Genomic DNA, 20436 nt, shown 5'->3' with positions numbered 1-20436 from the left:
GATAGAGAAGCCTGGCGGGCTACAGTCCATGGGGTCACAAAAGAGTTGGACACAACTAAACAACAACAGCAAACTCATCTATTAGGTGGAAAAATTATATCTCCTATGTTGCTGCTGCTGCTGCTGCTAAGTCGCTTCAGCCGTGTCCGACTCTGTGCGACCCCATAGCCGCCAGCCCACCAGGCTCCCCCGTCCCTGGGATTCTCCAGGCAAGAATACTGGAGTGGGTTGCCATTTCCTTCTCCAATGCGTGAAAGTGAAAAGTGAAAGGGAAGTCGCTCAGTCGTGTCCGACGCTCAGCGACCCCATGGACTGCAGCCTTCCAGGCTCCTCCATCCATGGGATTTTCCAGGCAAGAGTACTGGAGTGGGGTGCCATTGCCTTCTCCATATCTCCTATAGTTTGAACTAATATTTCATTTGCTATAAATGACGTTAATCACCTCTTCATGAGTTTGGCCGTCACTCCTCTGAGGTGGCTGGAGGACAGCAACCAAAATGGGGGAGGCGGTCTGGCTGGAGCCCCTATGGAGCCAGGTCTTTAACCGTTGGGTGTGGCAACTCCCCCCAGCAGACCAGATGGCCACACCTGGGGGCTGGGAGAAAAGAGGGCCTTTACCCCAGAGGGCTCTAACCTAAATGGCTTTGTCAGGAAAAATGCAGATTTCCGTCAAGGCAAGAAGGAGTGAGAATGTTTTCTGTCCATGGAATTCTCCAGGCAAGAATACTGGAGTGGGTAGCCTTTCCCTTCTCCAGGGGATCTTCCAGACCCAGGGATTGAACCTGTGTCTCCTGCATTGCAGGTGGATTCTTTACCATGTGAGCCACCTGGGAATCCCAGCTGTGTAAGACTGTGTTTCCATGGAATCTTCTGGGCACTTTCCTTAGTTTTCCAAAGTTGGGTTTTCCGTAAATGAATGAATCTTAGGCTTCATGGTCTCTTTCTTGTATTATAAGGCCTTGTATGTCATTTGTAATTTTAAAAATTGCCGTGCCCCACCCCCCCACACACACACCCCCCACCGCTCTGACTGCGTAAGCTTTCAGCCTCATGAAACTCTTTCCACCTCTGCTTAGAATTCTACTAGTCCCAAGATGGCATGTTCAGCCTTCGGACTGTGGTTAACACTGTTGTATGGAATGTCTAGAGACTGTTAAGAAGGTATGGCCTAAATGTCCTCTTCACAAGGAGAAAATGTTTTCTTTTTAAAGTCTCTAGGAGGTTATGGATTTTTTTTTTTTCCTGCACTGCTCAGCTTGTGGGATCTTTGTTCCCCGACCAGGGATCAAACCTGAGCACCAGCAATGGGAGTGCGACATTCTAACCACTGGACCCCCAGGGAATCTTGAGGTAACGGATTTACACTAAACTCATCGTGGTCATCATCTCAGAATATGTGTAAGTCAGGTGCTGTTCCCCTAAAACTTAGTGTGTCAATTACATTTCAAAAATATAAAACTGAAAGAAAAAATAAATAAAGCACTTCTCTACATGCAATGCAAACAAACAAGCAACACCAAGACAAAACAAAACAAAAACCCCAAACGAAAACCTCCATGTTCTGATTTCTTAACAATTTTGCTTCCCCTGTTGTGTTAAGAGATGAGCAGACACAGCAAGAGGTCCCCACCCCGCCCCGGGTGTGAAGTTGGTTCTCAGTGTTTCTGTCCTAGATGGTATCTGGAGGCTTGGATGTGACCTCAGCAGAGGACACAGGCACCCCGTATTCTTCAGCTCTGAAAGAAGAGCAGGTGCATGCGAGCAGGACGTGCCAGGGCCAGAGGCACAGGATGTGTTCCTTCGGACTAGCCTGCCTGCATGCTCATGTTCTGAGTAAGCGCTGGGACACTTGCAGGGTGTCTGCTGGCTTCCAGGGTGACACCCCGCCCACTCCCTCTCCCAGGGAGCAGAGTGTCCCCGTCTGATGAATGGGCATTGTTCTCCGGGAATTGGTAAGTCAATTGTTTAGAGTTAGAAGGCATTTCCCCAGATAAACAAGGGAATGTGTGAGCTTTGCTGTTCAGGGCAGCTCTAGACAACCGCCTGCCTTGCTGAAATCAAGGCCAGGGTTGATGGTAGCAGAACCCCCACCCTGAGTAAAGACCTGCTTCTCAACTTGTATCCTCTGTGACTGCGGAGCAGTCCCAGGTCTGGGCCCTCCAAGTGGCTGCATGGCCTGGGGTGTAGGCAGTGAGGAGACGGGGCTCCGAGTGGGTGGCCAGACCCTGTGGAGGGTGGAGTAAGGGCCTGGTTCCTTGGCCACATCTTCCAGAGGTTCAGGGTCGGGCCCGCTTCCCTACTGCTTCTGTGCAAGGTTTCTTTGCCCTTTTGAAGTTCCCTAAGGTCCAGGAACAGCAGTAAATAGACTTAAAAAGTGGTTTCCAGACTTTCCTGTAGTTAAGATTCCACCTTCCAATGCAGAGGATTCACGTTTCATCCCTGGAGGAGGAACTAGGGTCCCACTTGCCACACAGTGCAGCCAAAAAAATTTTCTTTAATACATTTTTTTAATGACTTCTTTTGGAGGAGCACAGTGATCCCCTTCTCAAGAAAGACCAAAGTCAACCTAGAGAACGGTGAATTTCTGGGTGTACGAAAGGCCAAACGAATCCAGGTTAGATTTCTTGCATTTGCGATTGGCTCTGATCAAGAGCGTGCATGCAAGCTCAGTCATGTCTGACTCTTTTCAAACCCTGGACTATAGTCCACCAGGCTCCTCTGTCCATGGGATTCTCCAGGCAAGCGTACTGGAGTGGGTTGCCATTTCCTCCTCCTGGGGATCTTCCAGACCCAGGGATCGAATCCTCATCTCCTGTATTGGCAGGCAGGTTCTTTACCACTGAGCCACCTGGGAAGCCGCAACTTTGATTGAGAGATGATTCCAAAGATCTTATGTGTCATAATTGTGTGCTTTTTAAAAACCATGTTACCTTTGATCTTGTGTTGATACAAGTTCAACGTTCCAATATCTCAGTCTTTAAAAAGACCTTATGGGCTTCCCTGGGAGTCCAGTGGTTAAAACTCTGCACTTCAACCACAGCAAGCGTGGCTTTGATCCCTGATCCGGGAATTAAGATCCTACATGCTGCACTGTGAGCCCAAATGTATAAAGAAAAAAATAAACTAGGCCACAGTGAACTTTCTACACATGTATTTTAAAAAAATCATAAAATTTTTAAAAATAAGACTTAATGTTTTACAAAAAGCTTTCACAGCCTTTATCTTATCCGAAGAAAATATATTATGGTGGCTCAGATGGTAAAGAATCTGCCTGCAATGTGGGAAACCCAGGTTCAAACCCTGGGTTGGGAAGATCCCCTGGAGAAGGCAATGGCAACCCACTCCACTATTCTTGCCTGGAGAATCCCATGGACAGAGAAGCCTGAAGGGACACAGTCCATGGGGTCGAAAAGAGTCAGACATGACTGAGAACTAACACATGTTATGATCCTTGTTTTATTGCTAAGGGAACTGCCTGAGATCACTTAGCCCATCCTCTGCACCAAACCTGAGCCCTTCTGTGGTTAGCTCCCCTGAGGGAGGCAGGCCTCACAGTCCTGTAGCTGAAATAAGTCGCCAGGGAGTATCTGGTTTTCAACCTGTCTCCAGACGCTACTAAAGTTCCCCAAACATCTCAATGCCCCTTATTTTCTTAAACTTCTCTGGGGAGTGAAATCTATAACTCTCAGTTACCTACCCTGGTGACAAATAGCCTCTTTCTGCTTAGAAAGATATCCTTTATTTCCACTTTGATTCTTTTTGTTACCAAAAAAAAAAAGTCTATTTGGCCAAGAGAGTGTTTTGGTTTTTTTTCGTTTTTGTTTTTTAACCATTTTATTGGGAATACACAATAAGGGGATCAGAAAACAAGCCAGGGATCACTGGGTCAGTCCACAGCAGACCTAAAATAACAGCTAAGAATGGGAGTGGGCACACTGTTCAAAGTTCTCGCCTGTCTTCTGTGGCAGCCGAGCCTCACAAAGCCCGCCTCGGGGCAGGAAGCACTGGATAACAAACCAAAGCCTGGAATCCTGGTGCTGCATCCGGGGCTCTCGCACAAGCTGTGAGTAGAGCCGGACAGGAATTCTGGTGTCTGACTCTGGGGTTAAGGAGCAAGTCCTTATCTTACAGGGTCACACTGACTTGTAACTTAACAGAATTTTTATCTGGGAGAGCCCTCAATTTGTGGCCAGACTCAGGACTGGTGGAAGCAGAAGCAGAGGTGACCGCAGTTTCTTTAGAGAGAATGTGACGTCCACGTGCTGGCTGGTGGCCTCTGCTGGCTGGTCCCTGGCCAGGATGGGCGGAGGGCATGCAGTGGCCAGCTCTGCCCTTCGCAGACCTGTGTGGGTACTGGCATCAGCAGAGGCTCCTCTCGGGCTGCTGTCCCCTGGACTGGGACCATCTGAGTGCCCCTTCGGTGCACAGTGTCCTCTGCATTTCTCCAAAGCTAGACGGGCCAATGATGAAACCAAGCTCAAGGCTCAGGTCTGCCTCCAAGAAATGCCCTCCTTATCTGGCCATCCAAAATGGTCTAACTGACCACAGCAGAGATTAGAAACAAGTCTAGGAAGTTATTATCCGTTCACACATCTTACGAAGGAGGAGGCTTTGGGGACAGACTGTACTGCGTTTAGTTTCTTGTGTGTGTGTGTGTGTGTGTGTGTGTGTGAGCTCAGTCATGCCTGACTTTTGCAACCCCATGAACTGTAGTCTGCCAGGCTCCTCCGTCCATGGGATTTCCCAGGCAAGAATACTGGAGTGGGTTGCCATTTCCTTCTCAAGGGGATCTTCCTGACCCAGGGATTGAACCTGTGTCTCTTACATCTCCTGCATTGGCAGGTGGGTTCTTTACCACTAGCGCCAGCTGGGGAGATGCTATCAGGAAGGCCCACTGTCCGCTCGTGCAAAGTCAGTTTTGAGCGCCAAGACACTGACTTCTACCAGGTTGATGCCTTTCACACTTTAACCCCAGCTCTTCCGCAAACAGCCATCTCCCTTGTGTACAAAGCAGATTCTCTGAGCCCGCAGCCCTGCACAGCTGGTCCTCTTACCTTAGATTGAGGAAAGCCTTGTGCCTCCATCAGAAGAAACTTCCCTGCTCACCCTCCTCATCCTAAATTCATGGTGGTCTGAGGGACAGATCAGTGTGCACATCTGAGGCTCAGGAGGAAACAGGCCCCTCTTACTTCACATCCTGGGATCACTCAGAAACCCACCAAGGAGACAGAGGGGCCCCTGGAGTCAGTCAGCACCAGCCAGCAGCTGTGTGAGTCAGAGGGTGTTCCTTGACTTCTCTGAGTCTTTCCTCCCATCCGGAACTTGTGGATAATAACACCAACCTTGCGGAGATACCGAGGGAATCATAGATGATGTATGCAAAGCAGCTGGTACAGTCAGTCCTCTGTGGAAACTACAGTGACTCCCCACCTCTGGGATGATGACCATCAAGCAAGAAGAGCATCTGGCTGCCGGCTCAGAGGCTGACTCAAGCCACTTCCGAGCCCGAGCTCCACTGTCATCACCCATGTCTCGGTGGCCCATCCCAGCCGGACCGGGCACTCCCCTTATCTTCCTTCCACACTCAATTTTTAACAAATTAGTAAAATATGGGAGTTCCCTGGCAGTCCAGTGGTTGGGACTCTGAGCTCTCACTGCCGAGGGACAGGGCTCAATCCCTGGTTGGGGAATTGTGTGCTGTGTTCAGTCACCCCTGTGGACTGTACCCCGCCAGGCTGCTCTGTCCATGGGATTCTCCAGGCAAGAATCTGGAGTGGGTTGCCACGTCCTCCTCCAGGGGATCTTCCCCACCCAGGAACAGACGGCTGTTTGCAGAAGAGCTGGGTTTAACGTCTGAAGGGCATCCGCCTACTAGAGGTCTCGCAGTGTGGAAAAGAATTAGTAAAATCACACTGACCTAATTCTTCCCAAATGTGTTCAAATGAAACATTGAAAACTCAGCTGTGCTGCTGCCCGGAGTCTGTTTCTGGCACAAACACCCCATGTCCAGCTTTTGAACTAACGTGTGAGTGGCAGACGCTGGGCTGGAGCTGGTGAAACAGCGCCACCGTGTGGCCAGACAGGAGGGCAGCCAGGCGCAGAGCTGGGGACCTGGCCATGGCTCAGGGAGATGGAGGTCAGGTCCCCTCCGAGGAAGAACACAGCCCCTTACATGTGTGAGTGGACTCACGTCCTCGTCCACAAACGCTCCTCTCGTCCTCAGCCCAAGACGGGAAAGCAGGACCATGAGTGCTCTCCAATCAGAAGGACGCAAGCAGGCGGCCGCAGGGCATTTGAAGGGCAGGGCATTTGAAGCGCAGGGCATTCCACATTTGCCGTCTCTGCTCCCAAGGGCCCTGGGAGATCTACAGGAACATCTGGCCACCCTCATCCCTCCCAGACGTTTCCTCTTGGTGAGGACTCCGGCCCTGCCGGCCAGGGGGTGCAAAGGAAGCAGCTGGCACCGTAGAGTCATTACCCTCAAAGGGGAATATCTTTATTTTGTTGTTGCTTTTTGTTTAATTGTTTAAAAAAATCTTTTTCTTCTTTCTCAAAGGGACATATCTTTACAATTTGGTTTTGGCCATGCAGCATGCAGGACCTGATCCCCAACCAGCGATAGAACCCGAACCCCCTGCAGTCGGAGCGCCCATCGATAATCACTGGACTGTGAAGGACATCCCAAAGGGAAGTATATTTAAATCATTAGCAGGAACTCCTGACCCTTCAAATCGAGCTCAGAGTAAAAGTCTACATTCTGGGATGGAATGGCAGCAGGTTTGCCACCGTGTGGGTATACCCAGACGGTGTCCAGTCTGGGGACACCTCTTAGCAATTTTACCCCCTCAACCCTGCGAGACAGAGAAAGGCTTCACCTCACCCCTGAAGGTTTTGAGGCAGCAGGAGCCCCCCTCACACTCGGCCTGGGCTCAGGTTTTCACCCCTTTGAGGAAAGTCTCAGGACCGGCCCCACAATTACACGATGTCACGGATAAGGGACTTTGCTTGAGCATGTCCAGAGTAAACAGTTAGGGGTCTGCATGGGACAACAAGTGTGTCCTCCCATCCAAATACCAGCAAAGAAGCCCCTCTCGCCTCCATGAACTCTGAACCCCCTGCTGAGGTCCTGGGGAAGTGGGGGGCACCGGCCAGGGGTCCTCCCGGGAACTTGGCTCAAGGACCAGTGAGGGAGTCAGAGTGACTTCCAGTGGCTGTCAGTTCGGACCCTGTGGTTCCCACCCCGAGGGGCCGGGCGGTAGGTCCCGAGGGTCTGGAGCACACAGGATCCCTCTGAACCCCGATGTTAGCTTCCTCCTTTAAGCTGGCTCAGATCAGTCTCTGTCACTTGCAGCTTTGAGAACAAACCACACAATCTGAAGCCAAGGACATGGTTTTAATCTTTTGTAGGCCAGTTGGTTTAAACATCTTCTCTCATGGACCATTCCTCTTAAAAATGTCTACCAAAGGAATCTGAATGACCGTGTGAGGAGCTGTTACGGGCACAGCCGGACGTCCCTTGGTGTCGAGAAAGGAGGTTCTTCTCTAGGTACTGAAGACACAGCAGGAGACGGGACCACAGATGCCCTTAGGTAGAACCTACAGTGTCATTTGCTCTTTATAACCAAGTTAACTCTGCAACCCCATCCCTTCCCTAGAAACAAACTTTTCTAACATGAAACTGGTGTCTTGAGTGGCTACTGGCTCAACATCTCTCCCAGCAACTGCCTCCCTTTCTAGAGTCCCTGAGCTCTGCCTTATTCTCCCTGGCCCCAGATACTTGCTCCTTGGAAGAAAAGCTATGACAAACCTGCTAAGCTGCTAAGTCACTTCAGTCGTGTCTGACTCTGTGCAACCCCTTAGACGGCAGCCCACAAGGCTCCCCCGTCCCTGGGATTCTCCAGGCAAGAACTCTGGAGTGGGTTACCATTTCCTTCTCCAATGCATGAAAGTGAAAAGTGAAAGTGAAGTCGCTCAGTCATATCCGACTCTTACTGACCCCATGGACTGCAGCCTACCAGGCTCCTCTACCCATGGGATATTCCAGGCAAGAGTACTGGAGTGGGGTGCCATTGCCTTCTCCATGACAAACCTAGACAGAGTATTAAAAAACAGAGACATTGCCAAGAAAGATGTGTATAGTCAATGCTATGGTTTTTCCAGTAGTCATGTATAGATGTGAGAGTTGGGCCATAAAGAAGGCTGAGCGCCCAAAAAAATGATGCTTTTGAACTGTTGTGTTGGAGAAGACTCTTGAGAGTCTCTTGGACTGCAAGGAGATCAAACCAATCAATCCTAAAGGAAATCAACCCTGAATATTCACTGGAAGGACTAACATTGAAGCTGAAGCTCCAATACTTTGGCCACCTGAGGCAAAGAGCTGACTCACTAGAAAAGACCCTGATGCTGAGAAAGACTGAAGGCAGGAGAAGGGGGCAACAGAGGATGGCATCACTGACTCAATGGACATGAGTTTGATCAAACTCCTGGAGACAGTGAAGGACAGGGAAGCCTGGCGTGCTGCAGTTCATGTGGGTCGCAGAGAGTCGGACACATCTGAGTGACTGAAAAACAAGCAGATACTCCAAAGCTGGACTGGACATGGTGACACAGAGAAGCCAGCAGAGAGCATCCCCATCACCTGTGCCAATCCAAGAGCCCAGGAGGATGGATGGGAGGTAAAACGGGGAAGAGGGGCCAAATGTGAGGTTTCACCTCCAATCTCTGAGTTCCGTTCAGAACAGCAGAGTTAACAGCCATGGTGGATCCCTGAGTTGCCTTTGTGGGGGGTGGGCATACATGTATCACCTTATTAATTCTCACGACATCCCCTGTCCCTCTCACCCAGACCAGGGCTCTGAATGATCCCCGTCCCCTCACCCTCATGTGTGTGCCCCGTGCAGCAGGTTTTCGAGGAAACGTATCCAAATAAGGAAAGAGACAGAAGCTTCAGTGGAGGGTGTTTAATGTCTGAGGGAACTACATCCGGGGCAGAGCCGAGCCCATGCCAGGAGCTGGCCCCGGCCTGCCCCGGCCTCCCTGGACAAGGAGGGCCAATGGAAGTATCAGAGCGTCTGCTCCCAGTGGTTTGGGAGCCCGGTGCGACCACCTGACTGGGCACCACCTGGCTTTCTGCAGCTCGGGCACAGGTGCTGTGGGAGCCGATGGGGGAGCCCGTGAACCCTGGAGTAAGAAAATCTCTCACTGGAAATATGGGCCCCAGAGTCGGGGGAGGAGCTGGTCCGGCCATCAGAGGTGACAAGGGGCCTGTCCTCTTTCCTGTAACTGTGGATTCTGCAAGCACATACAGACGAGTATGTGAGAAGGCACTGGGCCTCTCATGGAACCGGTCGGTGTTCTGCTGGAGACCCAGAAGGTGCCAGGGGTGAGGCTGAGTTCCTGTCACCATCCAAGGGGCTGCCTGGCTTAGCAGCCAGGGTCGCAGGGCCGTCACCCACCCAACAAGGACTCCAGATGCCATCCACTTCTCCCTCCAAGCACCCTCTCTGTCCTCAAGGCCTCGTTGGGTAGACCATGGACATTCCCAAGCCCCCACCTCTAGAGAGGCCCCGCCAGGGCAGGAGACAAAGCCCGTGTCCCACCCACTGGGAGCAGAGACCCCCAATCCTCAAAGATCTCCAGCATCTCTTAAATAAGTTTCTCCTTTCTGTTGTCTTCTTTTAATTATTTACCATCCAGCCTTTCCTTTATACAAATATAAAATATATTTATATAGATTTATATCCCATAGACTTCTGGGCCCTGCTCGGAGGAGCGGGCGGCGGCCCCGGCTACTTGCAGACGAACTGGTCCACGACCTGCGTGCACTTCTTGCAGCGGACGAAGCAGCACCAGTGGAACTTGCAGTGGCAGCGCTCGGTCCGCACGCTCTTGAACTGGTCGTAGCCGCGGCCGCAGCACATGAGCGCACAGCCGTCCAGGCCCTCGGACGTCTTGTTGCACAGGCGGCCCCGCGTGCCCAGCGAGCCCGTGCTCTCATCGCGCAGGCAGTAGTCCGGGCTGGGGTCCACGTACACCAGGTCCTCAGGGGTGGGCGGCTTGAAGCGGCTGTTGACTAGCTCCAGCTTTCCGCGGCGGGTGATGCGCATGGCGGCCGCGCTGTCGTACTTCTCCTTTAGCTGGTCCCCCACCTTGCGGAACTCGGCCAGCTGCAGCCAGCAGGTCTTGAGACTGCAGGACCCAGAGACGCCATGGCATTTGCAGGCCACGTCTGCCGTCTTGTACACAGCCTGCGGAGGGGAGAGAGAAGAGGATGAGAAGAACATCCCAACAAGAGATGCCCAGAGGCCGGCTGGGGTCGCCACAGGGCGAGTGCAGGCAGGGGCTGGTGGGGTGGGCCTGTGCAGAGGCGCAGGTTCTCCAGCCGCGTCCAAAGGTCTCTCCTTAGCAGTAGCACATAGAAAACTGCGGGGAGGTGATGCCCACGTCTGATCTACTTCCAGAATGGCACTTGCCCTTTTGACTTTGCTGCTGTTTGGTCGCTCAGTCATGTCCAACCCCATAGCCTGCAGCCTGCCAGGCTCCTCTGTCCATGGGGTTTCCCAGGCAAGAATACTGGAGTGGGCAGCCATTTCCTCCTCCAAGGGATCACCCCAACCCAGGGATCGAACTCGCGTCTTCTGCATCTCCTACATTGGCTGGCAGGGCCACCAGGGAAGTTCCTTTCTGTGTTATCCAACTCTTAATACTTAAAATGTGTCATAGTTACCAGCAGGGGAAGAAAAAAAGATATTTCTATCTTGATCAATGTCTCAAACAAATAAAAACCAACAAAATGAATCCAGCTTCTACCTAATACAGAGTCCAAGACAGAAAAAAAAGAATCAGCTGTACCAGGAGCCTACAACAGAGACCCTGTCTGGCTAGCGATCCTGCCAAGTCCCCCAGGAATTAAACGCTCCCCTTTTCTGGGTTAAGTGGGTCATTAGCTCTGCAGAGCCGTCGGGCACCTCCCCATAAACCACAGCACACTTGTGACAAGACACCCCCTGGGAGTGGCTGCGATGGGGAGAGGTGGGGCGGGCCCTCTGCCACGGGACAATGGATCGGGGGAGGGCGATGCTGGGAAAACAAACCCACCCAGAAGTCACTGAACCACAGCAGCGGGAGGAGACTGAACGTGGGCTACCCCAGACCCAAAGGGAAAAGCAGGAGCGGACCAGAAAGCTGCTCACAAAGTGCTTTTCAGCGAAAGCATACGGACGCATTGTGTCCAGCGGCCCTGGCAGCCGTCCCAGAAGTGCAGATGGTGGGATAAAGATGCAGGTCCGCCGCCCAACATTTTCTTCTGCCACAGCTATTGTCACCGATGCAGGCAGGACTCATTTGTCAAGGGCTCCTCTCAGCTTTCTTTTCAAGGGTCCCCAGATTGTGTCTTTATTCGGCAGGAACCACTGCAGGTGCAAGCAAGAGCTTCCGCACCATCAGCTCATATTACGACTGCCTGGACTCCTCCCGATGTTTTTCTGGTGCAGGACTACCCCCACTGTCTTAGGGTGGAGACACTGAGGACCACCCAGGAGGGAGTACACCCCAACCTTGGAGCTTAAAAAGGGTTTAGGATGGAGAAGGCGGGCAGGCCCCTCCCCAAGCACTTGGCTGGTGGCTTGAAGGCAGAAGTGACCCCCCATTCCTACAGACACTTCAAAGACAGCGCCTGCAGTCACCCTCTGGCTCCAATCATTCCCTGGAAATGGTCCTCGGTTTGGAGAGGGACTTCCAGCACCCGGCGCTGTTAGGACTAGGAGGAAACATTAAGGGCCTAAAGCTGTGTACCTGCCCTAAGTGAGTGGGGGAGAAGGCAGGATAGCATCTATCTCCGCGGGGAGCAAACACTCAGGGGGATTTGGGGAAAGAGAGTCAGGAAGGCTCCAGGGGAGGGACAGGAATTTCAGTAAAACAAATCTAGAAGGGAGGGCGCCACTGAGCCCCGCTATTAACACGTTCATTCTCCTTCCTCTAGGAAGAAAGACATCACAGAGACAGTAATGCCTGTATTTTACATATTTCACTGTTGCTCATATATAGACACGCCTCTTGCAAGAGAAGGGGGAGGGGATTTTGGCCTTCCTGGTAACTGAAAAAGCAATAGCATGTTTTTAAGTTTTTCTTAGTGCTCTATCTTGCCCCCAGCACAGCCCCCCTCTTCCACATGTAACAGTGTGGCTGAGCTCAGTTACTGGCAGGATGTCACAGGATGGGGCAGTTTTCATCTAGAAAATGCTCAGAGGCCCTGCAGGGACAAGGCGGTATCAACCCACTGCTCTGGCCTTCAGTATGTAAAATGGGGTTTGGAGGTTCTCAAAGGCAAGAGAAATTTCTCACAGTGTCCCTGAGGTTTACATTGCACCAAGATCTCAGATCCTAGATAGCCTACTTTAAAAAAAAAAAAAAATCCAGTTGTAGAATAGCAGTCCAGGGACTTCCCCATCCCTGCCAGTACTCAGTCCTTCCTGAGGAAGGTTCTGTGTAGGTGTGAGGACGTGGGAGGTGATGGATGGAGGAGGCCTGCTCCTTGGAGGTGGGATGAGAACTCGAGAGAGACAGAAGTTCCCCACCTGGAGCAGATGGAGGCCAGTGAGAGATAAAGTGTTGTGAAAAGGTATGGAGCCTACAGGATGGGGGCCCAAAGACGGAGAGCAGACAGAGGAAGCCGGGGAGGGTGTGGGAAGGGCAGATGGAAGGCGCAGCAGAGATAAGTGCTGGAAAAAGCAAACAAACAATTAAGGGTGATGAAATGAGCAGCCAGCAGAAGTGGGGTCAAGATTCGACAGACAAGACCGGATGAGGGTAGATGCCTGGTCCCCTCTGCCTCTGCAACAGAGTCAGAGAAGGAAAACCTTCCTCCCTGTGACCTTTTGCTAGGAGGCCCAGGGGAGTTTCCTCTGTCACGTGCGCCCACTCGCTAAAGAGAAGAGCAGAGGGCCCAGGGCCCCCTGGTCCTTGGGAGCTGCAGCTGAGATGGCGAGGACGGGAAGCACGTCTGAAAGGCTCCACTGCCTTCCAGACACAGATACCACGGAGCACAGGGGATGCGAAGACAGTGGAAGGCAACTGGGCTTCTTTGGTGTCTCAGACAGAAAAGAATCTATTTGCAATGCAGGAGACCAGGGTTCGATCCCTGGGTTGGGCAGATCCCCTAGAGAAGGGATTAGCAACCCACTCCAGTGTTCTTGCCTGGAGAATCCCATGGACAGAGGAGCCTGGTGGGCCCACGGGGTCGCAAAGTCAGACACAACTGAGCAACTAGCACAACACCTGCAGGTGGTATTTACTGGGATCCTGAAAAATGGGTAGAATTTGGGCATTTAGGAGACAAGGTGAAACCTTAACCTTTTTTTTTGTTTGTTTCTTTTTATCAACCAGGTTAGATGCCCAAAGACTGGCAAACAGAGAGGAGGTGGAGCAGATGGAAGAAGCTTCACAAACGGCTGGCGGAGCCGAACAGCACTGGTCTCTGAGCCCAGGTTCACAGGCCAGAGCTGCGGCCTGGACTCCTGACTCACCACAGATGGGCACCCACGCCTGGCTAGACAGCACTCTGAACACGGACTCTGCAGAGATGATGCTGGGCAATGACCAAGTCTAATCCCAATGTCAGATAGTGATGGTGCTAAGTGTACACGCGGGTCCTGCATCCTACCAAGACCAGGGACCCCAAGTCACATGAGAGGTGGTTCCAGTCCCTCTGTTTGACATGTGCTCCTATGAAACATGAGTTAATTTTTTTTTAATTTAACATAGAAACACTTTTTAAGAAGTATATCCATATCCTATTATTGAATCACCAATGAACCAACATTAAATTTCTGAATTTATTTCTCCTCCAGAAACTGCTGTTTCTGTTTTTTTTTCCACTGGCTCATCTTTGGTCTCGTGAAGAACCTTGCCAGGCCCCGAACCTGGGTTTGACATGGACCTGGGTGTGGACAGCTCTCCTGGAGCAAGGTCTGTGTGCTTTCCTGAGAGGTCAGGGAGCAGAAGGGTCTCCTGCCACCCAGCACTCGGGCCTCACACCTCTCTCCAGGGGGACCTGGATGCACAGTGGACACCTGACCAGCAAAAGACAGAGCTTCCAGCTGAGCAAGCCCTCTAGCCCCGACAGAGCAGACCCTGCCCGGGAAAGAGGAGCAAGCCGTGTGCCCGGAGGCTGGGGGCTCCCTGAGCAGGTACAGCGGATGGGCACAGAGCTCTCCAGCAGCCGTTCAGGAAGCCTAGCGACCTGGGGCGCTCTGCACATACGATAAAGCCAGCTTCCCGAAACCTACGTGTTACTTGCCACTGAAATTGAGGCTCAGAAGCCCTTGAGTCTTATATGAGATTGATGAGCCTGGGCCTTCAAAGGGTGGCCACCTTCTGCACTTCCACTCAGGTTAAAGCACACGCACAGGCAAGAATCTCAGTGGTCAGACTCATCTCTTCCTGGACCAGCCGGCAGTGGGCAGCACAGCCCAGGTACAGCCGATGGTGTAGGTGTGTGTGGGGTGGGTAGGGTCCTCCGTCCGGGTGTGTATGGGCTTGGGGGGTCTACAGTTTGGGTGCTTGTGGGGAGGGGGATTACATGGTCACTGCATATGTCCCGGTGGCCAGCAAGCCGCCCAGGTGCACAGGGGGCAGAGCCCACCCTCCAGGTACGCGTGCGGCGGGGATCGCTTACCCTCCGGCCTGCCTCATTGTTCTGCAGGTTCATGAGCACGCGGCCCTGTTCCTCTGAGCCCTTGGCGAAGTTCTTCTCCCTTTCGCGGGCGTCCACGAACTCCTTGGCGAAGCGGTAGCCGTAGTCCACGTTGTCGCCGCAGCCGCCCCACAGCCAGTCCCGGGGCAGGTCCTTGGGCCGTGCGGCCCGGCTGCAGCCGCAGGTGGACAGCTCGCCCTCACGGCAGGCACGGCTGATGGCATTCACCACCCCAGCCGCGCTCACGGCGTAGGTAAAGGCTGTCTCCCGGCTCCCTGCGGACAGAGGGGCAGACAGACAAGGGGAGAGGTGAGGCCCTCCCCCCCACACACACACCCCCACCGCCCTGGCCCACACCGGGAACAGGGCATCTCCCACTGCCGAGGCTCCAGGGTTAGAAAGAACCTGGACCAAGAACCCAAGTTTCCCTTCAGCCCTAGCCAGCACCTCATCCCATCTGGATAACTTTACGCACTGGCACCTTCCTATCAGGCGGGCCTGAATGGACCAGACAGTGGAATTAACATGTTTGTGGACCAGCTGGAAGGAGACTGAGTAGGGATCATGGGACCTGGAGCGCGACTCCAACCTGGCATTCATCTCTCCCTCACAGACCTGCTTCTCACCCTCCACGAGTCACACATCTGTCTGTCTGTGGTTGCATCACCTAGGTAAACTCACACATCTGTCTACAGCTGCATCCCCTAGCTAAACAGCAGCCAAGACCAGGAGTAGAAGTGAGCCAGGATCACAACGACCAGAATCATCCCAGCAGCTTCCCTCTGTCTCCAAGGTCCCCACTGCCTCCAACCCAACAGCACTGGGGCACAGACGCTCGGCACAGTCTCTCTAAATGTCCAGATCATTTCCTGTAAAGAATCCATGGCTACAGCGAGCCACTTAAAGGGCCGTACGTAGGATGTATGCTCTACTTCAATAAAAATGCTTATAAAAATAATACTTGGCCAACAGAGACATGCAAATCAAAACCACAGGACATCCCTTCACACCCGCGAGGAAGGCTATCATCCAAAAGGCAACTAGTAACAAGTTGATGAGGACATGGAAAAACTGGAACCCTCATGTGCTGCTGGTGGGAACATTTGATGGTGCAGCTGCTTTGGAGAACAGTCTGGCAGCTCCTCAAAAGGTTAAACACAGAATTACCATGTGACCCAGCAACCCCAACACCTAAGACTATAACCAAGGTAAACGGAAACATGTGTGCACAGAAAAACCTCTACCTGAATCTTCATCACAGCATTATTGATATCATCTAAAAAGGTGGAAACAACCTATAATGGCCATCAATGACACAGACGAATGGGTAAACGGAAGGTTGTACGTGCAGTGAAATAGTATTCAGCCATAAAAAGTACTGAGGTGTTGGGGACAGGCTACAGCATGGATGAACCTTGAGGTATTAATGGGAAGTGAGCACTTCACATTTGGTATCCTGCATTGGACAGACACAAAAGGCTACATATTGTATGGCCCCATTTATATGAAATGTCCACAGTATGAACTTTCATACAGACAGAAAGATGAGTGTTGTCTGGGGTTTGGGGAGGAGGGAGAAGACATGGAGCACGCCCACGAACAGGAGCTCGGTGTCTCCATAGGGCTGTAACAACATCCTGGCTGGCTGTACAGCCTGCTGAATATACACTGAACTGTACACTTTAAAATGCTGTGTGGTATGGAATGTGCATTATATTCAGTAAAATCATTATGAGAAATAATAAATCATACTCGTATGGACCCAGACATGGAAACAGGGAAGGTGTTCTTAGCAAGGAACTGAGATTCAGTCCTGATTTCCGTGAGGAAACTGGGCAGAATCTTCTTTTTGAAAATTAAATAAAATTTTCAACTTTTTAAAAATTAAAAAAAATTAAAAATTTTTAAACATTAAAAAAATTAACATTTTTGAAAATTAAAAAAAATTTTTTTCTTCTTTTTGGCTGCACTGCATTGCACGCAGGATCTTAGTTCCCTGACCAGGGATCAAACCTGTGCCCCCTGCAGTGGAAGCGTGAAGCCCTAACCACTGGATCACCAAGGAAGTCCTTTTTTAAAAAAAATTTTTTTTAATTGGGCAGACTCTTCTGCTCCCCATGTCCCCCTCTTCTGAGCCTCCAGGGTCAAAGATGGCCATCCCATAACCTTGTCTTGGCAGGTGGTGAGGCAGGCGGTCTGAAGTCACTGCTACGTCCAGTGTGATCTCCCACCTGGCCCTACTTCTGGATGGTCAGGCAGGACACAGTGAAGTTTGCCACCAGAACACACGGGGCACATCAGTTTTGCTCCTTTAAGCAGGGGCCGACTTCTGGTCAGATATGGAGTAGAACAGCACCAGGAAAGCCAGGTGATACAGGAAGCCACACGGGGACCAGCGGTTGGGACTGACATTTGAGCCCCTGTGAACTTCGGCCAGAGTCAGGATCTATGGGTCTAGGGAATCAGACTGTGTCAGCGCCCAGGATGGTAAGATGGCCAAGAACTCTTTGGGAGGAGGGGGCCTGGATCCCCCTTTGAGGGAGTCATGTCTGAGAAATCTTCTTATAACAGGCCTTGACACCCTACCTGGCATCCCAGGACAGATACCATCTGAAGCTGGACCAGACCTACACTCTGTCTGTCGGGAGCATTGCTTTTACAACCTGCCTTGGAGAATCGGGGCCTTCCCTGATTGAGATGGTAAAGAATCTGTCTGCAATGCAGGAGACCTGGGTTTGATCCCTGGGTCTGATCCCTGGATCGGGAAGATCCCCTAGAAAATGGAACGGCAACCCACTCCAGTATTCTTGCCTGGAGAATCCCCTGGTCAGAGGAGCCTGGCAGGCTATAGTCCATGGGGTCACAAAGAGTTTGGATACGACTGAGCATCTAGCACTAACACTTGGAGAATCATGTTGGGTTCCCAAGGCCACCCAGTCTGTCTGTGTTAAATGACACTAATCACCAGAATGTTCTTTCCCAGAACAAGCTGAAAGATGACTTCCTATCACTTCCCTCTGCTGGAGCTAATCCCTCCTCCATCTGACAGCCCTTCAGTATTTGAAAACAACGAATATGCTTTTTATGTTTTCTCTTTTCCAAGTTACATATGTCTGATTTCCTTTTTTTTTTAGTAAACACACTTTGCAGAGCTGAGTCACCCTTCTCAGAACTGCCTTTAAAAACAATGTTTCTGCAGCTGAGCGTTTACTGCAGACACCAGGGCTCTGAGGGTCCCAGCCCACCATGTAGCTGGTGAATCACCCTCTGGTGAATCCGCCTGGCATCTCTTCCAGTCTCTCTGCCTCCTTTGTTTTGGAGCATCACTGGGCCTGGAATGCAGGCAACCCCGCCCTACTGGGGCAGCACGCGAGTCTCAGGGGAGCCTCGGAACGGACCTCGTGCTGCTCTCAGCGAGCAGGTAACTGGGGACTTCGGAGGGGAGGAGCAGTGTGGGGACATCTGTGTGTGCGTAGTTGCTCAGGTGTGTCTGACTCTTTTCGACCTGTGTGGACCGTAGCCCACCAGGCTCCTCTGTCCACGGGATTCTCCTGGTTCTCCTGCACTGCAGGCAGATTCTTTACCATCTGAGACACCAAGGAAGCCCATGTGGGAAACAATTCAGAGGATAAAGACTGGTAAACCAGCGGCCATGGAACTCCTGAGAGATGGTGCATCTCCACCCAACAGGGAGACAGCAGGACAACATCACGCCCTCTGTCCCACAGCTGCCCAGCCACCCGGTAGGTGCCTCCAGGTAAGGGGCCTGGTGCCCTCTGGGGCGCTCTGCTGCCCTCTGGTGGTGGATGCTTGCAGTGGCTCTAAGGGGAGGTTCTGCAACAGTCATAGGGAGAGGGCCCATGAGAACCCAGCCTCCGCCCACCTTCCCAGGCAGCACAAGCCTGCAGGCAAGGTGCAGAAGGGGACAGTGACAACAAGGACAACAGCAGGGTTCCGTTTGTGACAGAACAGGGCACAGAGACTGGTGTCCGCTTTCACTGGTGAAAGCGTGCGTGCTAAATCACTCACTTGTGTCCAACTCTTTGCGACCCCCTGGACTGCAGCCCGCCAGGCTCCTCTGTCAGTGGGCTTCTCCAGGCAAGAATGCTGGAGTGGGTAGCCATTCCCTTCTCCAGGTATCTTCCCGACCCAGGGACCAAACTTATGTCTTTTGCGTCTCCGGCACTGGCAGGCGGGTTCTTTATCACTAGTACCACCTGGGAAGCCCTCCCCACGCAAACTGGCACACTCCACGGAGACTGTGGTCCCGACACCCCTTCCTCTCTAAAGCAAAGCCTCACTTTTTTGGTCTTCACGTGACGTGACAAAACTACATGAACTGAACAGAATCTGGCCAATGTTAGGCATTCACTTGGTCCCAAAGAAACACTAGTTCCCTGGCAGTGACTATGGGGTGCCACTCTCTATACCTTTTTCGAGGAAGACAAATTGATGTGGGGGCGTAATTCTTGAGGTATGAGCCTACTGTGTTCCCCTCTCTGCTGGCTGAGAATTAAAGCCACCTTCCTATTTCCTCCAAACTCTGTCTCCGTATTTTTTATACAGCTTTGGTAGGCAGACAAAGCCAAGATTTTGGCCTACAACATACCTGGGCCATTCTAGTTTCCTCACCTGAGATACAGTGGGCAGGGAGAACGGCTGATCCAGATACCCACCAGGAAGAAATGACTATTTGAGAAGAACTGATAAAGAGTGCCTTGGACTGCAAGGAGATCAAACCACTCAATCCTAACAGAACTCAGCTCTGAATATTCATTGGAAGGACTGATGCAGAAGCTGATGACATCACTGGCTCAATGAACATGAGTTTGAGCAAACTCCAGGAGATAGTGAAGGACAGAGAAGCCTGGTGTGCTGCAATCGATGGGGTCGCAAAGAGTCGGACACGACGGAGTGACTGAACAAGGATAAACTATGAATGAACCCCGCCTGACCCCCAGGTCCATTCTTTTGGGAAAGTTGCCCAGTGGGAGGGTTACAGGAACTCATGAGCATTCCTTTCACAGACGTCAAGCTGATATTCAAAAGAGAAGCAAGGTTCCAAGTGTGCTTCCCCAACCTCACTTTCTCCATGTGGGCCAGGTGCTAGGACTCCACAACAGAGGCAGAGAAGCCTGAGCTGCCCTGCCCACTGCCTGCCAGAAACGCAGCCTAGGGGGACTCCAGAATGTCGCCTTTAGGGGGAAGCTGTTCTGGGAGAATGTGAGCTGGGACCTGAGGCTCTAACACCTTTCTTTTATGGCCCTGGGGATAAGAGCCAGTAGAATAGGGCCGGATTTCTCAATTTCTTGCCAGGGAGGGGAGGACTGCATTTCAAAAGGACCTAAAACAATTAGACCCCAGATCACACCTCCATCTAAGCAATGGGGCAGCCAAAGAATCTTGGGCCAGGAGCTGGAGAGGGAAATGTGGGAATCCAGGTGGGGGGGAGGCTGAGGGCTTCAGGGAGTGGCGGGTGGGCGCCCATCTTCCTCCTTCAGTCTGCCCATCCCCCACTTTCACACACATTCTCTTTCAAATGAAAAGGCCAGGACTGGATCTGGGTTGGGTTAATGACAGCCACTGCCAATCTGACCCAAAGCCTCTCTCCCTGAGTCCAAAAGGAAGAGATGAAACTCCGTAGGTAGTCAGGGCTGCAATTCTGTGTTCTCTGCCCACAGCTCCGGAGGAGGCCCTGGAGCTGAAACTGGGGCACTGGTGGTGAGTGGGCTTCTCAACGTGCT

General features: G+C 52.0%; 1 protein-coding gene and 1 long non-coding RNA gene across 2 annotated transcripts in view; one reads left to right on the top strand and one right to left on the bottom strand.

Moving 5' to 3' along the window:
- The first annotated feature begins 1163 nt into the window (after nt 1-1163).
- On the top strand, nt 1164-10797 carry LOC147372996 (uncharacterized). Its single transcript, XR_015164461.1, has 3 exons — nt 1164-1952; nt 6557-8675; nt 9749-10797. It is a non-coding gene; the product is annotated as an uncharacterized LOC147372996 (long non-coding RNA).
- WNT5B (Wnt family member 5B) overlaps nt 6467-20436 on the bottom strand; it is an 82404-nt gene continuing 68434 nt past the window's right edge. The window contains exons 4-5 of the mRNA XM_086402602.1: nt 14675-14967; nt 6467-10247 (exon numbers count right to left, since the gene is read on the bottom strand). Coding sequence (XP_086258728.1) covers nt 9789-10247; nt 14675-14967 — 752 coding nt within the window. The 3' untranslated portion in view covers nt 6467-9788. The remainder of the gene's footprint in view (nt 10248-14674; nt 14968-20436) is intronic.

This window comes from Bos grunniens, chromosome 5 (assembly GCF_055505025.1).
Source record: "Bos grunniens cultivar Pamir isolate PY7600 chromosome 5, Bosgru_T2T1.0, whole genome shotgun sequence".
NCBI lineage: Eukaryota > Metazoa > Chordata > Mammalia > Artiodactyla > Bovidae > Bos > Bos grunniens.
The sequence above is the reverse complement of the archived record's forward strand: the minus strand, read 5'-3'. Positions and strand labels throughout refer to the sequence as shown.